Source organism: Sarcophilus harrisii, chromosome 2, assembly GCF_902635505.1.
Source record: "Sarcophilus harrisii chromosome 2, mSarHar1.11, whole genome shotgun sequence".
In the NCBI taxonomy this organism is placed as follows: Eukaryota; Metazoa; Chordata; class Mammalia; order Dasyuromorphia; family Dasyuridae; genus Sarcophilus; species Sarcophilus harrisii.
This window is the reverse complement of record NC_045427.1, coordinates 481,752,947-481,774,739: the sequence shown is the minus strand read 5'-3', so window position 1 is coordinate 481,774,739 and position 21,793 is coordinate 481,752,947. Positions and strand designations below refer to the sequence as shown.

The window sequence follows — 21,793 nt, the reverse complement described above, 5'->3', positions numbered from 1 at the left end:
AAACTGTGCATACCCTTTGATCCAGCAGTGTTACTACTGGGCTTATATCCCAAAGAGATCACAAAGAAGGGAAAGGGACCTGTATGTGCACGAATGTTTGTGGCAGCCCTTTTTGTAGTGGCTAGAAACTGGAAACTGAGTGGATGCCCATCAGTTGGAGAATGGCTGAATAAATTGTGGTATATGAATATTATGGAATATTACTGTTCTGTAAGAAATGACCAACAGGATGATTTCAGAAAGGCCTGGAGAGACCTACACGAACTGATGCTGAGTGAAATGAGCAGGACCAGGAGATCATTATATACTTCAACAACAATACTATATGATGACCAGTTCTGATGGACCAGGCCATCCTCAGCAACGAGATCAACCAAATCATTTCCAATGGAGCAGTAATGAACTGAACCAGCTACGCCCAGAGAAAGAACTCTGGGAGATGACTAAAAACCATTACATTGAATTCCCAATCCCTATATTTATGCACACCTGCATTTTTGATTTCCTTCACAAGCTAATTGTACAATATTTCAGAGTGATTCTTTTTGTACAGCAAAATAATGTTTTGGTCATGTATACTTATTGTGTATCTAATTTATATTTTAATGTACTTAACATCTACTGATCATCCTGCCCTCTGGGGGAGGGGGTGAGGGGTAAGAGGTGAAATATTGGAACGAGGTTTGGCAATTGTTAATGCTGTAAAGTTACCCATGCATATATCCTGTAAATAAAAGGCTATTAAATTAAAAAAAATAGTAAAAAAAAAAAAATAGTAAATGCAAATTCACCAGTGCTACCATAACTGATATTCCACCTGAGCCATCTTGTTGTCTAGGCCAACCCATCCCCCATCTACCATAATCACAATTTTTCTGGTTACTGCTCTGAGCTTAATAATCAAATCAATAGTACCACTGCTTTTAGGAAAGGCATGCCATATGTGGTTTTGGACTTTGCCAATGCAGAAATTTATTTGTTTGACTATGTATATTTTGTTACAAGGAGGGAGGGAAGGGAAAGAAAACTGATTTTTGTTAAATGAAAAAATATTTTAAGTCCCTGTTATCTCAAAAAACAAAATTCCTTTCTCTAACTACCACTCCCTTATATGTGCTATCAGCCATCAGAATGTAAGTTTCTTGAGGGCAAGAGATCACCTGATTTTTGTATTTGTGTTCTCAGTCCAGCATGATGCTTAGCACAAAAAAAGCACTGAGAGAGTCCGGAGCCCTCTTGCTCCTCAGCTCCACCTCCTGGCTTCCCTCAAGTCTCAGATAAAATCACACCTCCTGCAAGCCCTTCCCAGTCCTCTTCAATCTTAGTGTCTTCTCACCGAAATTACCCTCAGTTTATCCTGTCTATGTCATGTCTCTACATAGGAGTTTGCATGTTTTCTTCCCCATTAGACTGTGCAGGGAACTGCTTTTTGTTATTTGTTTTTATCTCCAAGCACTTAGCCCAGTGCCTTGACAATTAGTAGTACTTAATAAATCCTTATTGTCTAACAGTTTATTGGTCCATTCAGGGCTCAGCCAATAAACATAGCTCCTGCTATCTGCCAGGTGCTATGCTAAGAACTGGGGATATAAAGAAAGACAAAAGGCAAGCTCAAGGGCCTCAATCTAATGAGAGAAACAACATGAAAACACAAATGTATAAACAAGATATCATAGATTGGAAATAATCAACAAAAAGAAAAGATTAGCATTAAAGGGTATCAGAAAAGGCTTCCCTTAGAAGATGGAATTTTAGCTGGGACTTGAAGTGTAGCCAGGAGGTAGTAATGAGAAGGGAAAATATTCCAAGGATAGGGAACAGCTAGTCAAAATTCCCAGTCAAAAAATGGAATATCTTATTCCAAAAACAGCAAAGAGATTAATGTCATGACTGGAAGAATCCATGATGGGGAGTAAGATTTTAAGAAAATTGAAAAGGGAGGAAGGAACCAGGATGTAAAGGGCTTGAATATCAAATAGAGGATTTTATATTTGATCTTGGATGTGATAGGGAACCATCGGATAAGGGAATGAAGATCTGTTCTTTAGGAAGATTAATCTGACAACTAGGTAGAAAAAAGACCAGATTTAAGGCAAGACCCACCTATAGGCCATTGCAATAATAATACATATAGACTGGTAAGGATTTCTATAGGCTAGTAGCTGTGTCAGAGGAAAGAAGGGAAAATACACAAAATATTTATTTTCTCTCCCCACCCCCCCAAGCTATTTCTGAATGAATTTATTCTACTATTCACGTAATCCTAAATGGTTTAGACATGGGAGCATGGTGGTCCTTAAAGGCAGGAAGTTTGACCAAATGACCTTGAGAACCTCCTAGCTACAGGATTCTGAAAGGACGGGGAAGAGGGTACTAGGTTCCAACAAGATCATCAACAAACCCAGCTTATGTTTTGCTCATAAGTGGTGTTTTGCCAGAACACCCTTGCCAGATAGGGAGTTTAGATTTAAGAATGGGAGAAGGGAGAGGATGCAGACTAAATGTTAATCTCACTTATTCCAGTCTGTGTTTCTCCTTGAAAAAAAGTAGAGTGGGAGTGTTATAAAGTTCTGGGCAGTAATTTGTAGACTGTCATTCACATTCCCTGATGCACTATGTGCATGACACATAGTAAGAGCTTAAATAAAGGTTTGCTGACTGAATGTCTTTTTTACCTTTCTTTCTGCAAATACACAAGACCTCCTCCTCTTGATGCTATCTGTTAAAAGTGTTTTTGGTGGTCTTTTCAAAGGGGGAACCCACCCAAAACTCCTGAGGCCTTGTTTTGCCTTATTATCAGAGTGCTAAATTAACTGTCTTACAGAGACTTCTTTTGTTGTGTATATCTAAAGGGAAATGTGTGTCAATAGATTATGATGGTGATGGGAAAAGAGTTCAAGCAAAGAGTTCAAGAAGAAAAAGAAATGAAAAAGGAGCAAGCAGAGAATAGGGGAAGAGTGAGGAAAAGAAAGATTAAGGAGAAAAAAGACAGTAAAAGGAAAAGAAAAATGAAGGGGAAGAAGGGGAAGGAAATGAAGAAGAAATAGAATAGGAAGATGGGAAAGAAAAGAAATAAAATAAAGAAAAGAAGGGTTAAAAAAGGAAAATGAGAACTAAAGGAAGAATTTAAAAAAGGAGACAAGAAAGAAGTACAAAAAGATGAAAAGGAGAGAAAAAAAGAACAGGAAGAAATCAAGACAGCAATTTTGCTGTTACTGCATAAATTGCAGACACAAATAACTTTGAAAAACTTCAAAACTCTGATTAATAAATTCAATGATCACAACTCCAAAGAACCCCATGATACTACCCACCTCAGAGGTGATAGACTCAAGGGGACAGAATTTTATATTTTTATACACACACACACACACACACACACACATTCTTGTTGTTCACCTGTTTTAGTCATGTCCAACTCTTCAAGACCCCATTTGGAATTTTCTTGGCAGATATATCAGAGTGGTTTCCTTCTCCAGTGTATCCCCATTTTACAGATGAGGAACTGAGGCAAATAGGTGTTAAATGACTTGCTCAGGATCACACAGCTAGTATCAGGCGCAAGATTTGAACTCAGGAAGATGAATCTTCCTAACTTCAGGCCTGGTACTCTATCCACTATGCTACCTAGTTGCAATGTGTGTGTGTGTGTGTGTGTGTGTGTGTGTGTACATGTGTATACATATAGTAAAACAGTACATGCCTAATGCAGGATTTTGTTTTGCTTGACTATACATATCTGTTATAAAAGTTTTGTTTCTTTCTTTTCCTTTTTTTTTTTTAATATATGAGGAGTAGAAGAAAGAAATAAAGCTTGTTCACTGAAAAAATTAATTTTTTTAAAGGATAGGGAAGAAAAAGAGGAAAAAAATTTATTCTAATAACAAAGGACTGTATAATATTATTATGATGAATTTACATTACATCTACCTGAATAATTAAAAGAAAATAATGGTACTCATGTTAACTGGGAAGGAGGCCTTTGCAACTTAGCCATTGCTAGGCATTAAACTCATTATTGGAAAATGGGGTGGGTAACATCCTGGCGTCTCATCAATCCACAATATCCTAGGTGTTTATTTCTATTTTAGTAGGGGAAGAATCAGTCTCCACATGATCTGAGGCTGAGTTTTTGTTCTCCTTCTTTCAGTGCAGAACCAAGCTTGCCTATAGGGCCCATACTTACCCCTGCTCTGGCCCTAGGACTATACAAGCCCATCGTAGAGGGAGAGTGCCTGGACAATGGAAGGATCAGCCTTTGAGCCCTCCTGGAACTCTTGCAGTGTCAGCTTTCCATCTGAATTCTGGAAGGAGAAATGAAGGTGTTCGGAGTTTTTGATGTCTAAATCCTACCCAATCCCAGCTATCCAACATGAGATGAGTCCATAGTCTTTTCCATGCCATGGACTCCCTTTGGCACTCTGACGAAACCTATAGACTCCTTTTCAGAATGTTTTTAAATAGTTTAGGGGGAAATTTAGAGATTGTTTTTTTTTTTTTTAAATAAAGATGCAATTTTTTTTCCAGACAAGTTCACAGACCCCCAGAAATCTACTATGGACCCCAGGTTAAGAATCACTGGTTTGGGGGCTGTCAACCAGACTAATATTCAGGTCCTCTTGTCTCGGATCAGGGGTCAGAAGCTCTTTCATCATACATTAGATCATTCACATTCATAGTTGGGAAAAATTAGTTATCTCTTAACTTCAAACAAATAAATGAACTGAATAATCCCAAATAATGGCTAAAACCCAAATCATTTCTATTCCACTTGGAACTGGATGTTTTAGGTAATTATCTTCCTAGTAGATTCCATTTCCTCAACATGAATTTGCATTCCCTAAACCTGATGGTGAGTAGGCGGTACTCAGACCTGCCCTGGCTAGTGACAGAAGTTTTCTGTGGTTAGCCCACAGAAGGAGATATTTTGGTCTGAAATTCCCAGTCCTGTGGTTTTCCCTGGTCGCATCAACTCATAAATTCATAGAACTTTAAAGCTGACACATCAACTAATCCAACCTCTTTACTTTACAGGTGGGAAAACTTCAATGACTCAAGGGAAAAGAAAACTAGCTGGAGACCAGTCACAGGGCTAGGGGTAAAGCTGGGACTGAGACCAAGACTTTCTAACTTCCAATCTGGTGCTTTTCCTTAAAAAATAATAGGGTCAGGTTCAAGATGCAGGAGCACTGATGGTTGTAAAGTAACAGAGAGATAAGGGAATGGAAGAGATCATACTTGGTTTAAACAAGAAATCTGGGTTCAAATCCTGACTCCATTTGTTGTTACTCTGTTAGTCATGTCTGAATCTTCATGACCCCATTTGAGATTTTCTGGGCAAAAATACTGTGATTTGCCATTTCCTTTTCCAGCTCATTTTACAGGCAAACAGGATTAAGTGACTTGTCCAGGGTCACACAAGTAGTAAGAACTTGGGGCCAGATCTGAATTCAAGATGAGTCTTCCTGACTTTAAGCCAAGTGTGCTACCTGTTGCAATTTTGGGCTGCCCCCTGGTTTCACTACTTACCACCTTTGTGCCCCTGGTCAATTCTTTTAAGCTTTTCGAGGCTCAGTTTCTTCAACTACAAACTGAAGGGGTAAAATAATATATCCACTGTAATTCCTTATAGCTGTAAATCTATGAAACTCTGAGTTGCTTTGGATACATAACTTGGGAATATGCAAAGAAGGAGGCAAAGGCAGACGATGATCTCCCTCATATTCTTTAATATCTTGCTTTGGCCACTTCCCCCCAAACAAGGACACAATGAATTCTGCCAATGCATGCAGCCTTCTTAGTTCTTTTCAGTCACATGTACTATTTTTTCCATCCTCCTCCCTGCCCTGAAGGCACCCAAAGTATTTAGGAAGGCACAGTATCACAACTCAACCACCTCACCTTGTCCATCATGGCAAAGATCCGATCCACCCTCTTTTCTGGGGTGTTCTCCTCTTCTGGAAGCTCCACAGTGTTACCCTTACAAGAAAGAGATAAGGACAGTGAAGTTAAAGATCATCCACTGACTGTAGAGTGCCTTGGCTCCTACATGAGTTGTTCTTTACAATCCTGGCTAAGCAGCAAGAGATACTATTATCTTCTTTTCCAGCTGAAGACCCAAAAGTCATTGAATGACTGAGTCACAAGGAACCTCAGAGAGAGACTGTGTAATCCAAGTCTCACATAAGCAAAACAGATCCAACTCAGGAAGCACCACTCACTCAAGGTCATATGGCAAGTTGGCAGCCTTCAAATTCAGTGCCATTTCTCCCATACCACACTGTCAGCACCCAGCTCCAGTGCCCACCATATCAGTATTCCCATCTCCCACCTAAATATCTACCTCCACTCTTTTTTATTTTTGGATACACTAACACACAAAACACATTTTCTGGACTATGCCCTCCCCCAACCATGTTTTTTCCACCTCTAAGATCATCTTTGGCTTCTACCTCTCCAGATGGTGAATCACATAACAATTATAGTTTGAGAGGGGAAGGGACGGTCCTATTTTTTGAAAAGTCTCTCCATGTAAGATGTTACCTCTTATGTGAATAAAATCTAAACCTTCTCCAAATTCTCTCCTTGGGTTTCTCACCACCTACATGCCCACCCCACTCGCCCATCTCAGAACCAAACCTCTCTTACCACCATCTGGTAAATGGCATCCACAATGTCCAGCATTTCATTCCTTGTGATGTAGCCATCATTATCCAAGTCATAAAGCTTGAATGCCCCTGAAATTGGAGACACTGGTCATCATCCCAAGGATCTCATTTATCCCTTCTCTCCAGCAAAAATGGGAGTGAGTTGAATATATAATAAATCCCCTTAACCCCTCCTATGTCAGGTAGACAAAGAGGAGAAGAGGGTTCATTTATTCCCCATTTTACAGATAAGGAAACTGAGCCCCAGGAGAACTGAGTGGGTATGATGCTGAACCACCCAGCATTTCAATGTCAGGAGCAGTATCTGAAGTCAGATCTGACTTCCAACCTCACATTCTCCTTTGAGAGTAAACTAGGATTCATACCCAGATAACATCACATATACTAGCTGTTTTCCCAGAGATCACCAGAGAATATTTAGAGCTAGAAGGAACCTTGAAGGTCATCAGGTCCAACTAAGAAGGATCACAGAATGAGTATGTATCTGCACTGCGATTTGAATTTGGATCTTCCTAACAAGTCCAGTATTCTACTGAGACCTATTGAAGACCTTAGCTCAAAAAAGCCACAGTCTCTCTTTTCATCCAGGACCATTTCCAGTCATCCTGATCTATATCTTGTCACTGGACCCAGATGTCTCTGGAGGGGAAAGTGAGGTGGATGACTTTGCACAGTCCTCCCTCACTTAAATCAAAATCACTTGCATGTCATGGCATCACCTCCTGAAGTCATGATGCTCTTCAAAAATGAAGAACAAACAACAAGTATTCTATCTGCTAGGCTACTTAGCTGCCAGGGCAAGAGGATCAGACTTGCCCTTCCTTTGGGTCATTATTTCAACCTAGAACGCCCTCTTTTCATAAAGGCATCCTCCAGGCTCAGCTTTTTCCAATAAGCCTTCTTTGACCTGTCCAGCCCCTAGGGATGTTCCCCCTCCCCCCCCCCCATCATATAACATATAACTCAACATATAACACTTCGAAGTCTGAATTATTCAGTGGCATTGGGTACAAAGAGCCTATGTTGTCCATTATCTTTTCAGGTATATATGTCTCATCTCTCTTCCTAGGTGGTATGCCTTGTAAAGACCTGAATCTTGTCTATTCTTCTCTATATTCCCTCGTAGTAGCCAGCACAGAAATGGACACATCACAGAGTCTGACTAACTGATAGAAAAGAACTTACATCTTAGTTTCTCATCCAAGGTCCCACGAGAGGTCACCGACAGTGCCTGGATGAACTCGGAGAATTCTATCCTTCCGTCCTGAGAAAAGAAGGCATTATACACATTAATTGAACTTTCTCAGTCTAATGAAGGTCAAGAAAGGGAGAGTTGGTGAGGGAAAGAAGAGGAAGAAGATGTGAAAAAAAGATATAAAAGGATCAAAAAAGAAGAAGCTGAAGAAAAGTATTATTCATTTCTATATAGGAAATAGCTTGGCAAAGGTTTTAGATACGTTAAATGCATTTAAGGTATCAGAGGGAGGAGTGAATGAGTGTAAGAGGATGAATATACACACAGACATCCCATTCACCAGGTGACAGTAGCATGTAGTAATCTCCTTCAGTTTAAGATTACAGAATCTTAGATTTAGAAGAGACTTTAAAAATAATCTGGACAGGGAGGCGGTATAGTGGATAACATACCAAGAATGGAGTCAATAAGACTCCTTTTTCTGAGTTTAAATTTGGGCTCAGATACTTATTAGCTATGTGACCCCGGGCAAGGCACCTATATCTGTTTGCCTTAGTTTCCTTATCTGTAAACTGAGCCCACAAAGGAAATGGCAAACTATTCCAGTATCTTTGCTAAGAAAACTCCAAAACAGGTCACAAAGAGTTGGATATGACTGAAAAATGACTGAATAAGAAAATATTAGAGAGAATCTGGTCCAATTCCACCATTTTACAAAAGGGAATTCTGGAAACCCCATTGCCGGGAAAGGATTTGCCTAAGATCACACAGTCAACTGGTCCCAGAGCCAGACCTAGAACCGGGGCTCACTGGACTCTTACACATGTAAGTGCTGGGGAGAAGTCCCTCACTGAGCTATCAGAACTGTGAGCAATGGCCATGGCCAGGAATGGAGAGCTGTTCTTAGGTCACCACCTAACAGGCTCCTAGGAATAGACCCCTATCCTTAATAAGAAAGAATGAAATGAGGGGACAAAGAATTATGTAATAAAAGGGGGATTCTGGGAAAGGAGAAAGGAGGCAGGATGGTGAATTTGGAGTAAGGAAGACTTGCGCTCCAATCCATTTGGCAGATGCATCCTTAAACAGAAATCACCCCTATAACATCCCCAACAAGCAGTCAGCTAGCCTTTGCTTGAAGACCCAAGTTAGGGGAACTCACTGTCTCATGAGACAACCTATTCCACTTTTAGATAGCTCTAATTGTTAGGAAGTTTTTCCTTACTTCATGCCTACATCTATCTGCCTCTCATACCCAGAGAAGAGAAAGTTCAGGGGTGGTTGTGTGTGTATATGTGTGTCTTCCCCACTAAGGCAAGTTAGCAGTGAGAGAGTGGGTGTCAAGTTAACATTTTAGGAGGAGATGAAGCTGCAGAGTCTGGTGGTGAGGGGGAGGTGGCTCCTGGGACCTCGGGGGCTGGCATAGCACCATCAATCACTAACTTACTTTGTTTTCATCAAAGACATTGAAAACAAACGTAGCAAACTTGGTGGGGTCACCAAAGGGGAAGAACTGTTTGTAGATCTTCTGGAATCCTGCAGCATCCAGCTGACCACTGGGACAGTCCTTGATGAAACCTTTGTACCTGAAGTAGGGAAGGAAGAAAGGTGATGAATAAGACTCTTACGTCACCTTCCAGTAAGGAACCTCATATCTCCATCATCTGAGAAATAGCACATATGCTGGATCTGCTACTTACTATCTGTCAGTCCTGGGACAGTCCTCAACTTTCCAATCTCTAAAATGCAGGGATTAACCAAGAACTCTGACATCCTTTCAGTTTTAGCATTCTATCTTCTAACTTCTTTAATTCTAACATCTTAGGTCTTATAAGCTCCCGTCCAGATCCCATGTTTCAGGTTTTATATTCCAAGGTCCTCCCTCCCCTATGTCTAAGTCCTTTTCCATTCTACCATTCAGTCCTCTAAGGTCTTTTCCAGCTCTGGGATCCTAATACCACCCAGTCTTTGTATATTGTCTATTTTTCATTATAAAACTGCTTTTGTAATTTTTATGAAAATTACATTTCATAATAATGCATTATATATATACAGCACTATAAAAATTGCATTTTAACCTTATAACAATTCTGAGCAATAAGGCAAAACTTGGGACAGTGGAAAAAATTGAGACACAAACTGTCTATCCAAGTTAGACAGTTAGCTATTGAGAACTAGAACTGGAACCCAAGTCTCTCAACTTCTCTAAATCAGTACGTTCTTATCACCAAATCTTAGATTTGGGAGCAAAAGAGGAAAAAAAATAATTTCACACTATCAGTAATAATAATAATAGTTATCATCATCATGGTTATTATTATTCTAGTAGATAGGCTGGGATAGGGTTTGGAGGGAACTTTTCCCAGTGGCATTTGCATAGCTTCTATGGAAAAACTTGGGTTATAACCACATTCAGAAGCCTAATTCAGGAAGGTTGGTAGCTAGTAAAGATGCTGGAGTGGTGGAATGGGCACTAGATCATACAGAGGAAGGATAGCTGTATAGTTATATTGGAAACAAACTCCATGACAGGCTATTGCAGAAAAGGTGGGATGCAACCCATGTTCCCACCCACCCACAATCCTTGAGGTTAAATCATGGCCTCTAGTTTGAAGACCACAAAGACATTTATAGAAGATAATGACGTTCCTTTCCCTTTCTCTAATAATCCACTCACTTTCCCTCAAGGTTCTGCAGCCAGCAAGCTCCAATGAGAAGACTGATACCACTGGTAGGTGGTGTCCATATGGTACTAGCAGCTGGTACAGACCCACATGCCTGCTCTGATCACTCACCCCCTGCTCCCCCCACCTCCACATACATACAGCTACAAGGATGGGGGGATGGAATGGCATATTTCCCATCATCACCCGGAGAAATATCCTTTCTCTGGAAAACATAGAACAAGTTCTTGGCAGGTGGCAGGTGGGAGGATGGAGGCTGACACTCCTCTGGCCCTTGAATGAGGTTGCCAATAGGTAGAGATGATCCCTGTGGTCACTCACTCACCCACTATCATTACTGCCATGGGGCCTGGTAACAGGCACCAGAGAAACCAGAGCAGCTTCCCTCAGAAGGTCAGAGGCCTGTTTCCCTTCTCTTCTAAGTCTCCAAGTTACTTTCAAATATCTGGAGATCAAAGGACAAATGTCCTTTGTCAAAATGGGCCTGGCTTTCTGAAATCAGCAGACATGTTCTTGAGTCATGAATAAATCCAATTAAAATATTGATCTTATGTCCTGAAACTTCCCACAATTAAATTGGAAGCACCTCAAGAGCAAAGACTGTGTCTTCTTTGGTTTCTGATAATGACCAATTCAAGAGGAAGACAAAATAAGTGCTTAGTACTTATTTGTTAACTTTAATTAAAATATACATATACATCATCCCTCTATGATTTCCTTAGTATAGAGGGCTCCCAGATGAGGGATCTCTCTAATAATACAGACCAGCACCTGCCCTGTAATTTATAGTCTTAGAAAATGACCTGGGGGCACTGGAGAAGCTTAAGGACTTATCCAGAATCACACAGTCAGCATGTGATGGGAAGCTTCACTTCCAATGCATATAATAGGCACTTAATACATGTTCATTGACTGACTGACTGGTTCAGATGAAATGTAAAGGCCCTTCCTGCTCAGAACTGGACACTTTTCTGTGATCCCACAGCAGCAACTACCCATATTTCAGGAAGATGTCTGAGACATTCTCCAGAGCATAGGATGATGGATTAAGGAGAGACACCAGGACACAGTCGAGGTCATAGGAAGACACCGATGACTGGAACTAAGAGAAATCCTGACCACTCCAGGTAGTGGTTGAGGGCTAGGTTTGTTCAGCATGATGTTATTCCAAAACTAGGAGTGATGCTCAAACAAGATACTATTCTAGAGGAACAGTCTTTCAAAATGTGCTAGAAAAATAAAATAATAAAATAAAATGTGCTCAAGATTATCTTCATATGCCTTAATTGTACCTACCTCCCAGGTTTTTCAAAAGGATAAAATGAGTTAGCACATGTAAACCATTTTGTAAACCTTGATGCCCTTTATAAATGTTAATGATCTTCATTCTGACAAACGACAAAGCAGTTCTAGATCTATCAATCAATAAATATTTATTAGGTTTCTGCTATATATCAGGCACTGTGCTAAGAGCTGAGGATACAAAAAGAGGCAAAAGATATTGCCAGTTTTAAAATGCTTACAAACTTATATGGGAGAAAACAAATATGTGCAAATAAGCCATATACAGGGTAAAGAGGAGAGGTATCAAAAGTAAGAGGGGTGGGACAAAGCTTCCTGTAGGAGCAGATTTTTAGTTGGGGCTTGAAGGAGGCCAGAAGGCAGATGAGGAAAGAGAGCATTTGGGGTTGGGGGAACAGCCAGAGAAAATTCCCTAACCTGAAGAGAGTCTTATTCATGAAACTACAAAGAGGCCAGTATAGAAGCAAGGAGTATAAGGCAGAGAGTAAGGTATAAGAAAATGGGGGTAAATTATGAAGTTTTTGAACACTACAGATTTTCATATTTTATCCTGAAGGTGATAGGGAACCACTAGAATTATACAATACATGGGGGAAGAATGACAAAGTGGGAAAGTGACCATGATGATATTGAGGTAAAAAAAAAAAAAAGATCTTGCTTGTTTACCTATTTAAATATCTAGGTAAAGAAACTTTACCCTGAAGTCAGGGTACCCCAGGATTAACATATAAGTAGAAAGTGAGAGAAGAAAACAAATCACACCATAGTTGGGGGGGGGGGGAGGGAGGGAGGGAGAGAGAGAGAGAGAGAGAGAGAGAGAGAGAGAGTGAGTGTGTCCCTCATTTGCTACCCAGTCCCTGTTCCTGACAAGGAATCCAACATGGAATTCCCAGACTAAGCATACAAGGAGAGCAAAAGGTACTTCAAATGCAGTAGAGAAAACAGTTGTCATCAGGATTATAATGAATTTATGTCTGCTACCTGTTCTAGGAAATGTTAAAGCTAGAAGGAACCTTACTTAGAGATTATTTGATTCAGAGGTTTTTAATATGGGTCTTGTGAACTTTTTAAAACTTGCATATTTTTTAAAAATTATATTTCATATAGTTTTCTTCATAATCCTATACATTCTATTTTAAGCATTTAAAAATATTACTTTGAGGTTTCACCAGACTGCCAAAGGGGCTCAGAATAGCAAAAAATCAAGAAATTCTGTTCTAATCCAACTCCTTCATGTTTGAGATGAAGAAACTAAGGATCAGAAACGATGACTCTCCCAAGATCACACAAACACTAAGTTTCTATGCCCAAGGTCCATCAAACTGTGCATACCTCTGATCCAGCAGTGTCTCTACTGGACCTGTATCCTAAAGAGATCATAAAAAAGGGAAAAGGATCCACAAGTGTGCAAAAATGTTTATAGCAACCCATTTTATAGTGGCAAGGAATTAAAAACTGAATGGATGCCTGTCAGTTGGAGAATGACTGAATAAATTATGGTATATGGATGTTATGGAATATTATTATTCTGTAAGAAATGATCAGCAGGATGATTTCAGAAAGTCCTGGAGAGATTTAAATGAATTGATGCTATGTGAAATGAGTAGAACTAAGAGAACATTGTACACAAAAATAAGATTATATGATCAACTCTGGTGGATGTGGCTCTTTCCAACAGTGAGATAATTCAGGCCAGTTCCAGTGGTCTTGTGGTGGAGAGAATCATCTGCACCCATGGAGAGGATTACAGGCCTGAGTGTGGATCACAATATAGTATTTTTACTTTTTGTTGCTGTTGTTGTTTACTTGCATTTTGTTTTCTTTCTCACTTTTTTGATCTGATTTTTTTTTTTGTGCAGCATGATAATTGTGGAAATATGTATAGAAGAGTTGCACATGTTTGACAGATATTGGATTGCTTACCATTGGGGAGGGAGGGATGCGGAGAAGGAAGGGAGAAAGAAAATTTGGAATACAAGATTTTGCAATAGTGAGTGTTGAAAACTATCTATGCATGTTTTGAAAACAAAAAGCTTTAATATAAAAAAAATTAAGTTTCAAATAATGAATGAAATCTAGGGGACATTGCATCCATTTTGCCTGCATTCCCAATGCCCCACCCCCTAGTCTCTGGGCCTCATTCATAGGCAACAGATTCTCAGGGGCAGCATTCTACCGGAATGAGCCACCTTCTCTGGCTGAACTAAGCCTCTTAGAGGCAGGGTTCTATCCCTGTAACAGATTTCTAGGGACATTCTTTTTGCCCAGCAATGAGCCACTTCATCCAGTTGAATTCGGTCCCACAGAGACAGGTTTCTAGCCATACATCTGCTACAACATTTCTCACAAGACTAATTCATCAAACCGAGGCTGCTCCCGTTTGGTTTGGCCACATGTTATCAATGGTTCCCTCTACTAAGCACTAGATGCTACAGAAGCTCTCTGCTCTCCCATCAACCCAATTAAATCTGCACATCTGAAGATTTCAATTTAGCGTCCGGTGATTGGAAAAGGAGTGGGCTCCCTTTTCTCCCTCCCCTCTATCTCCTCCCCCACTCCTCCCCTCTCTCCCTCTCTTCATTATTCTTGTCCTCATCGACACTACCTCATATTCATGATAGGGAAGCTATCTAATATTAAACACCTAGGAAATCCTAAGCAAAACACCTCCCTTTTCTAGACCACAGTTTCTTCCCCTGTAAAATGGGAGAATTAGACTACATAATTCCTTTCCACGCTGGTATTCTTCATGTCTCTATTTTGTGTCACACCTACTTCAGGCTCCTGAAACCTAAGATTGTTAGAGAATTAAGAGTCTTAAAGCTGGAAAGGACCTTGGGGATTAGCTAACCCAGACTCTTCATTTTACAGAGGAGGAAACTGAGACTCTGAGAGGAGAACATCTTATTCTTTGTCATATATTAAGTTAGCGAAAGCTAGGTCTACAATCCAGATCTTGTGACTACAAATGTATGCTCATTCTCCTAAACTCCCTCAGCCTTGTAGGCCACATTGATTGCCATCTGGAGTAGATATCCCAGAGGGACAGAGGTCCAAAGCTAGCTTTGCTCTTCACCTCTTCTCTCTCTCTCTTTTTTTAACCTACCCTGACTCTGGGGTAGCTTATAACCCATTTTCTTCTGCTTTATCCTGAAGCAAAAAGAGAAAATGACTGCATTCCTGTATCATCAGCAAAACTGGTGTAACTGTCTGGGGGGAGGAAAGGGGAGGAAGGGGGAGAAACTAGCTGAATTAGCATGTTATTATTATTCACAACCCAAGCTGACAATTAGGGTATTTAATCACCACACTCTAAATTTCAGGATGTGATTGGCAAGGTATCAAGCTCTATCACTGTGAGTGTCATGAAGGAAACAGAAAGCAGTTCCCCCTTCCCAGGAATCCTCCAATCAAGTCAGAGATTTTGAGGGCATTGGAGAGGCCATTTAGCATGATCTAAGTAGGAATGAATCTCCAGTCTCTTCCTGAAGATCCCCAAGGATGGGGAATGTACTAGACAGGCAACCTGAGTTTGATTGTCTCAGACACCCACTTACTAGCTATGAAAGAGACTTAATCTCTATCAAGTTTCAATTCTCCTCATCTGTAAAATGGATATAATAATAATATTGGCGCTTACCTCACAGGGTTTTTGTGAGGATCAAATTTTAAGTGATCTGAAAACTTTAAAGTGTCAGTTGTTATTATACGCTATTTGTTGTTATTTAATACGCTATTATAAGTCATTACATACTAATAATATATTCTTAATGTTATGTTACATATATTCATATAAATGACAGTGATTATTATTGCCACCTTCCAAGGCAAGCCACCTCACTCTCCCAGGGTTATAAATGTTGGCCATTGTTTTCATGTACCAAGTCCAAATCCACTTCTCTACAACTTGTATTCATTGCCCCTAGTTTAACCCTAAACAAACAAAACAAGTCTCTAAAGTGCTCTTTCACACTCATCCCCAAGATCTCTTCTTTACCCATATATCCCCAGTTTCTTTAACATTTCTCAAATAGAGCAATTTTAAGTACCCTGGACTTCCTGGACAACCTTCACCAGATGCCTCCAATCCAAAGGTACTTCCATCCTCCCAGTGACAAAGGTTCAATTTCAGTGACATGCTCCATTCCTCATTCACATTCATCCCAGCAGTCACTCAACCTTGCCAATTTCTACCATCACATCTCTCCTATATATCCCTTTTTCGCTTTGCACAAAGCCAGCTACTACTGGAGTTTAGGCCCTCATCTCCTCTTGCCTGGACTCTTGCAATAACCTTCTGATTGAAAGTCTCTGCCCACTCCAAACTATCCTCCTCTCAGTTACCAAGGGAATATTCCATCCACATGGCCATGTCATCTCCCTATTTAATAATCTTCAGTGGCTCTCAATTACCTCTAAGATTAAATATAAAATTTGGCTTTTAAAGAGCTGCACAGACTAGTCCTTTCCTACCTTTCCAGACTTCATATACTTCACTCCCCCATGATACATTTTAAAAATCCAGCTATACTGGCTAATTTGTTCTTCTCCATATTATAACACTTCATTTCTCTCTATTTTTATGCTCAGCTTTTATGCTAGATGACTCTCAGAATGCTCTCTTTCCCTACACTTCTTGGCTTCCTTGGATGTCTTCAAGGTTCAGTTCCAATTCCATCTTTCTGGAATCAGGCCTTTCTGGGTCCCCTTCTCCTCTCCCTTCCCTTAATGTCTGCCGTTAGTGCCTTTCCTCTGAAGTCACCTCCCCTTTGAACTATATACATCTTGTATATGCACAATTATTTGCTATGTTTTCTTACCTATTAAAATAGACCTGTGTTTCTGGCTAGACCTAACAGATAAACTATGTGAGGAGTATGAGAAGTTAGGTTTCCACAGATACTGTCAAAACAGGATGAAGGGAGAGGTGAAATATCTTGTTAAGATATCTCCAACCAATCACCCTGTGAGTCAAGAAAATGGCTAAATGGCTAAACAACAAAGTTCCTCCAAAAGGGCCCAGGCCTAAACTGTCCCAAACCAATTGGGGTCAATGTCAGGACACAAGCCTTTTGGCCTTATGCAATGGGAGAATAAAGAGGATTGTAAATCCAGCAATTGTAACTGATTATAAATCTGACCTGGACCAATCCAAGCCTTGAAGGGAGGGGCAGAGAACAGAACTAAGAGTATAAAGCTTGCTCTTGCTTCTGTATTGAGTGTGTGTCTCACCCAGAAGCATACTTGCTTCTCATGAGAATTCTTGAATAAAGAATTTTTCTCTCCCTCTAAAAAAAGCATTGGTTATAATACTACTCTTGGACTAGATTGCAACTGAGGAAGAAGTGGACCATGGCAGCTCGATTTGGGGCTTATTCCCCAAACCTTCTGAGTTCCTCAGGGTTTTGATAACATTAACAACTACATGAAAAAATGCCCCGTTGCTATGCAAATAAAATGACCAAAATAACCATATACTCTTGGACTCAGAGATTCCATTACTAGGTTTATATATTTAAGGGACAATTTGATAAAAAAGAAAGTCTCCCCTATTTCTATGTCATTCCAATCATATCTTTGATCCCATGGTGAGGTTTTCTTGGCAAAAATACTAGAGTAGTTTGACATTTCCTTCGTCCGCTAGAGATGAGAAAAGTGGACCAACAGGGTTATGTGACTTGCCAAGGATCATACAGTTAATAAGTGTCTAAAATCGAACAATTTGAATTTAGAACCTTTGAACTCCTGACTCCAGCACTAGCTCTCTATCCACTGTGCCACCTACATGCCCATATACACATCAAAATATTTACAGTAACATTTTTTGGTGATAGCAAAGAAATGGAAACAAAGTAGATGCTATCTATTGGGAAAGATTAAACAAATAATGGCATATGAATTTAGTGTAATATTATTGTCCAGTGAGAAAGAATGTGAATACAAAGAAACATGAAAAGATCTACCTGAACAGATGGAATCAAGTAAACAAGAACAAGAAAACACTATATATATTTGCTATAACAATGTAAACAGAAAACACAATGAAACAAATCCAAAGTGAATGTTGCAAAATTCTAAAGAACAAGCTGGTTTGAAGGAAGAGATATGAGGATACATTTCACTTCCTCCCCCACCCCCAATCCCTTTGGCAGAGATGGGAGGTCCACAAGTGTTGTATATTGTACTTATTTTCAGACTTTGGGGGAGGTACCGATAAGTTATGTTGATTTTTCCTCTTGTTTTTCATGTTTTTCTTTTTAAAATGTATTTGTTCAACAAGATGACTATATGGGGGAAAAAAGGAATAGTGAGGGAAAATTATTATGGGGAAAAAACAAAAGAGAAAAGCATTTTTTTTAAAAAGAAAAAAAAAAGGGAACTGTCAAAAGGGGAAACTACCAGGAGAAAAGAAAGGGATGGGCCAAGATGAATGGTACAAATAAAGGAGTTGGCACTAAAGGACCAGTGATGTGGTGTACAGAGTACTGGTTCTAGTGTCTGAGAATCTAAGTTCAAATCCTATCCTTTTATTGCTACAGACTTATCATCTGTAATTCAATTTCTCATCTATAAAAGAAGGTTGGATTGGAGGGCCTCTAAGTCCTTTCCAGCTATATTTCTGTTACCTAAGAACCACCTCTTTCTCTGGAATTCTACTGAGGTGGGGAGAATTCATGATGGATGGCCTCATTTGTTTTTAGAAAAGGAATGTGAGGTGGAAAGGACAGAGATCAGAGTGGCTTCAGGAGAGAAGAGAACAAGGAAGGAACAATGGCTATGAAAAGTGAGACAGTCAACCAGGGAAAAGCAAGAGGGTGAGCACACAATCGTTGAGCCTGGATAACATCAATTTATAGGCAGCCAAGCAACATAGTTCTATGACTTCTTCCATTATCGTTCAAAATGATGAATTGTGTGGCCTTGTAGCTTACTGTTAAGCTTTCTTGCATTCTAATCCATCCTCCTTTCTCCCATCTCTGTGCATTTGCTCATACAAAGCAAAGTGTAGCATTGTAGAATAAATGCTAGTTCTGGAGTTGAAGAATCTGGCTTCAAATTCTGGCTTCAGTAAATATGTGGACTTAGGTAAGTCACTTAAATCTCTCAAGATCTCAGTTTGCTTATATGTAAAACGAGGGGGTCAAAAATCAAAAATGACCTTCTGCTATCCTTCAGATACCACCATCTCTCTCTGTTAAACCTCCCCATTTCTTGAAGCCCAAACTCCGATGCTACTTCAGCCATATGATGTCCTACCTTATAACCACATCCTTTCCATCTCATATCATCCTTATCTATGTGTATGCTGTTGTTATTCAGTCATGTTTAACTATTCATGACCCCATTTGGGATTTTCTTAGCAAAAATACTGGAGTGGTTTGCCATATTTTTCCCCAACCATTTTACAGATGAGGAGACTGAGGCAAACAGAATTAAATGACTTGCCTAGAGGCACATAGCTAGTAAGTGTCTAAGGTTGGATTTGAACTCAGTTCATCCTGATTCTAGGCCCGGCACTCTATCCACTATATCACCTAGCTGCCATATATGTGTCTTCCCTTCCTTTTCCTATTAGAATAAAAAGACTTAGGTAGGATTTATATTATATCTGTCTATTCCCCTCCATTTCTCATTAAACTAAAAACACTTAGGGACATAGTTTATGTTGTGTCTATTTACATATTCCCAGTACTTATAAAGATAGTGAATGCTTTAACAATAGCTTAATACAAAAGATGAAGAAAGAAAGAAAGACATATAGAACAGCAGTCATGTTAAATGCAATGGTTTGTGCTTGGTGCTAAAGGAGACTTAAGAGAAATGTGATATAGTTCCTATCCTTGAGGAGGTTATAGTTTAAAGGAGGCAACCTTTATGCTAAGCTCTAGTAGATATAATCCTTGCAGACATTAAGGAATAAATTTGTGGTTCAAAGGTAAGTGTTGGGGCATCTAGGTGGTGTAGTGAATAGAGCACCAGTCTTGAAGTCAGGATGACCTGAACTCAAATTTGATCTCAGACACTTAACACTTCCTGGCTGTGTGACCCTGGGCAAGTCAGTTAATCCCAATTACCTCAGCCAAAAAAAAAAAAAGGAAATGTGAGGTTATAATTTAAAAGCTGAAACCTCAGAGCAAAGTCTAAAAGATTGGTTGTTTGGATGCATGATAGGAATTCTCATTCAGACACATGCTGGACTACAAAGGCCTCTGAGGTCCTTTGTAATCCTGAAATTGTTGGCCCAGGCTCAGAAATAACATCCTGACATAAACGTAAAACCCTCAAAGATTCTGAATCTTTGTCCCAAACACCAACAACTGAACTCCATTTGTGAAATGGCCCACAGAGTCTTTGACAAGCCATGATGGGCCCCAGAAGTCCAGGACACAGCTTAGAAGATTCTGATCTGCCTGTAATTATTTCCTTGTCAAGGGTTAACACTGCAGTGGCTGCCTTTCACAAAGCCAACAGCGGGAAAGGTGAGAATAAGAAACTAAATAAAGCAGATAATAAATAATAAAGTATAACCTCTATTTGCAATCAGCTAAACACAGCTGGGTCTTCTGCCTGACTGCAGGTTTGGCGAGGGTTCTTCCATTATCTTCTCAAAGAACATTCACTTTCTGTTATATTTTTCTCTCCAGTTCCTTGTTTCAGAAAGACTCAACACAAATGCTGAAGGAGGACCTCAGGAAATATGATTACTATCCCCACCAATCTTATCTCCCACTCCTCAGTTTGCAGAGTTGGCTAATGCTAGGACTGCCATTGTTAATTTAGAAATAAGGGAGCTGTTTTATGTCATTCATCTCTCGTCACCAAGCAGAGTGACTGACCCAATTAGACCTTCTTAACCATCCTCTTACACAGTTCCTATTCAGACCCCACTACTGATCCTGTCCCTTCCCATCTTTTATAATAAAATCTAAACCAGTCTAAACCCCCAAGAGTGTAATTTTAATCTACAGAGAATGATTCCCTATGAGTTGTGAAGACAGTGGGAATTAGCTTAAACTGCAGAAGGATAGATTAAGTTAGACAACAGGACAAACTTTCATTTACTGCAAAGGATGTTAAACAATTGAATGGATTCTCAAGTGAGATATCAGACCTCTAAAGAATAGAATGAATAGAGCAGAATAGAATCTCTCCACATGGTTCTGCAGTGAAGCTGACCACACCCTAGTAATTTCTTGTTTCTAGGGGATGGATAAAATTTTGGGAAGAGTGCTGGAGTTGAAGGATCTAGGTCCATATCCAAGGTTTGCTACTTAACTCGGGTGGTCTCAATTTTTTCAGTTAACAAATGAGGAAGGCAATTAACAGCGGAGGAATGGTGGCATCTCCTTACCTTATGGGATGTTATGATTCTGGCTTGTTTGTTTTTTAAGTGACACCATAGACAATGGCCTAGCTGATTTTCTGATTATTACCCAGTTTTGGATTCCACTTTGGGGTGCCCTGGACTAAATTTGCCTACCCCACCCCACCCCACCCCGCCCCTCAAGCTGCCAGAAGCAAAGGCTGCTGGAGCTTCCCAAGAAAAATGGATCTGAGTGGAGGAGGCATTGACGTCAGCCAAAGAAGAGAGAGAGCAGTTCCCTGGCTCTCATCCAACCAGACTGTGATTTGCGGCACATCACAAAGTGAGGAGGAAAAACAGTGTCTAGTTGTGGCAAAGGCCCGAATTAGCAGGCTTCAAACAGCACAGAACTAGGAGGGCAGTCTCAAGCTCCAAGCCTGCTCCCCACCCCCACCCCTAGTCCCACACCCAGAGGACTCTCAACTGCCAAAATGACTGATGCTTCAGGGTTGTCTGGGGTTCCTGAAGTTCCATCGTTCTTCCCCATAAACCAGGAGGGGAAGGCATTTGTCCTGTCCACTTCTTCCAGTAACATTCTCCATGGCTAGACTGATGCTCATCAGCTACAGACTGAAGTTTT

The 21,793-nt window shown here is 40.0% G+C and overlaps 1 protein-coding gene across 1 annotated transcript in view; it reads right to left on the bottom strand.

The window, feature by feature from the left end:
- The window catches only part of NCS1 (neuronal calcium sensor 1), a 97,798-nt gene that overhangs the window by 9,486 nt on the left and 66,519 nt on the right, over window positions 1–21,793 (bottom strand). The window contains exons 3-7 of the mRNA XM_003757402.4: window positions 9,311–9,449; window positions 7,854–7,932; window positions 6,649–6,737; window positions 5,902–5,979; window positions 4,187–4,304 (exon numbers count right to left, since the gene is read on the bottom strand). Of these exons, the coding sequence (XP_003757450.1) occupies window positions 4,206–4,304; window positions 5,902–5,979; window positions 6,649–6,737; window positions 7,854–7,932; window positions 9,311–9,449 (484 nt within the window). The 3' untranslated portion in view covers window positions 4,187–4,205. The remainder of the gene's footprint in view (window positions 1–4,186; window positions 4,305–5,901; window positions 5,980–6,648; window positions 6,738–7,853; window positions 7,933–9,310; window positions 9,450–21,793) is intronic.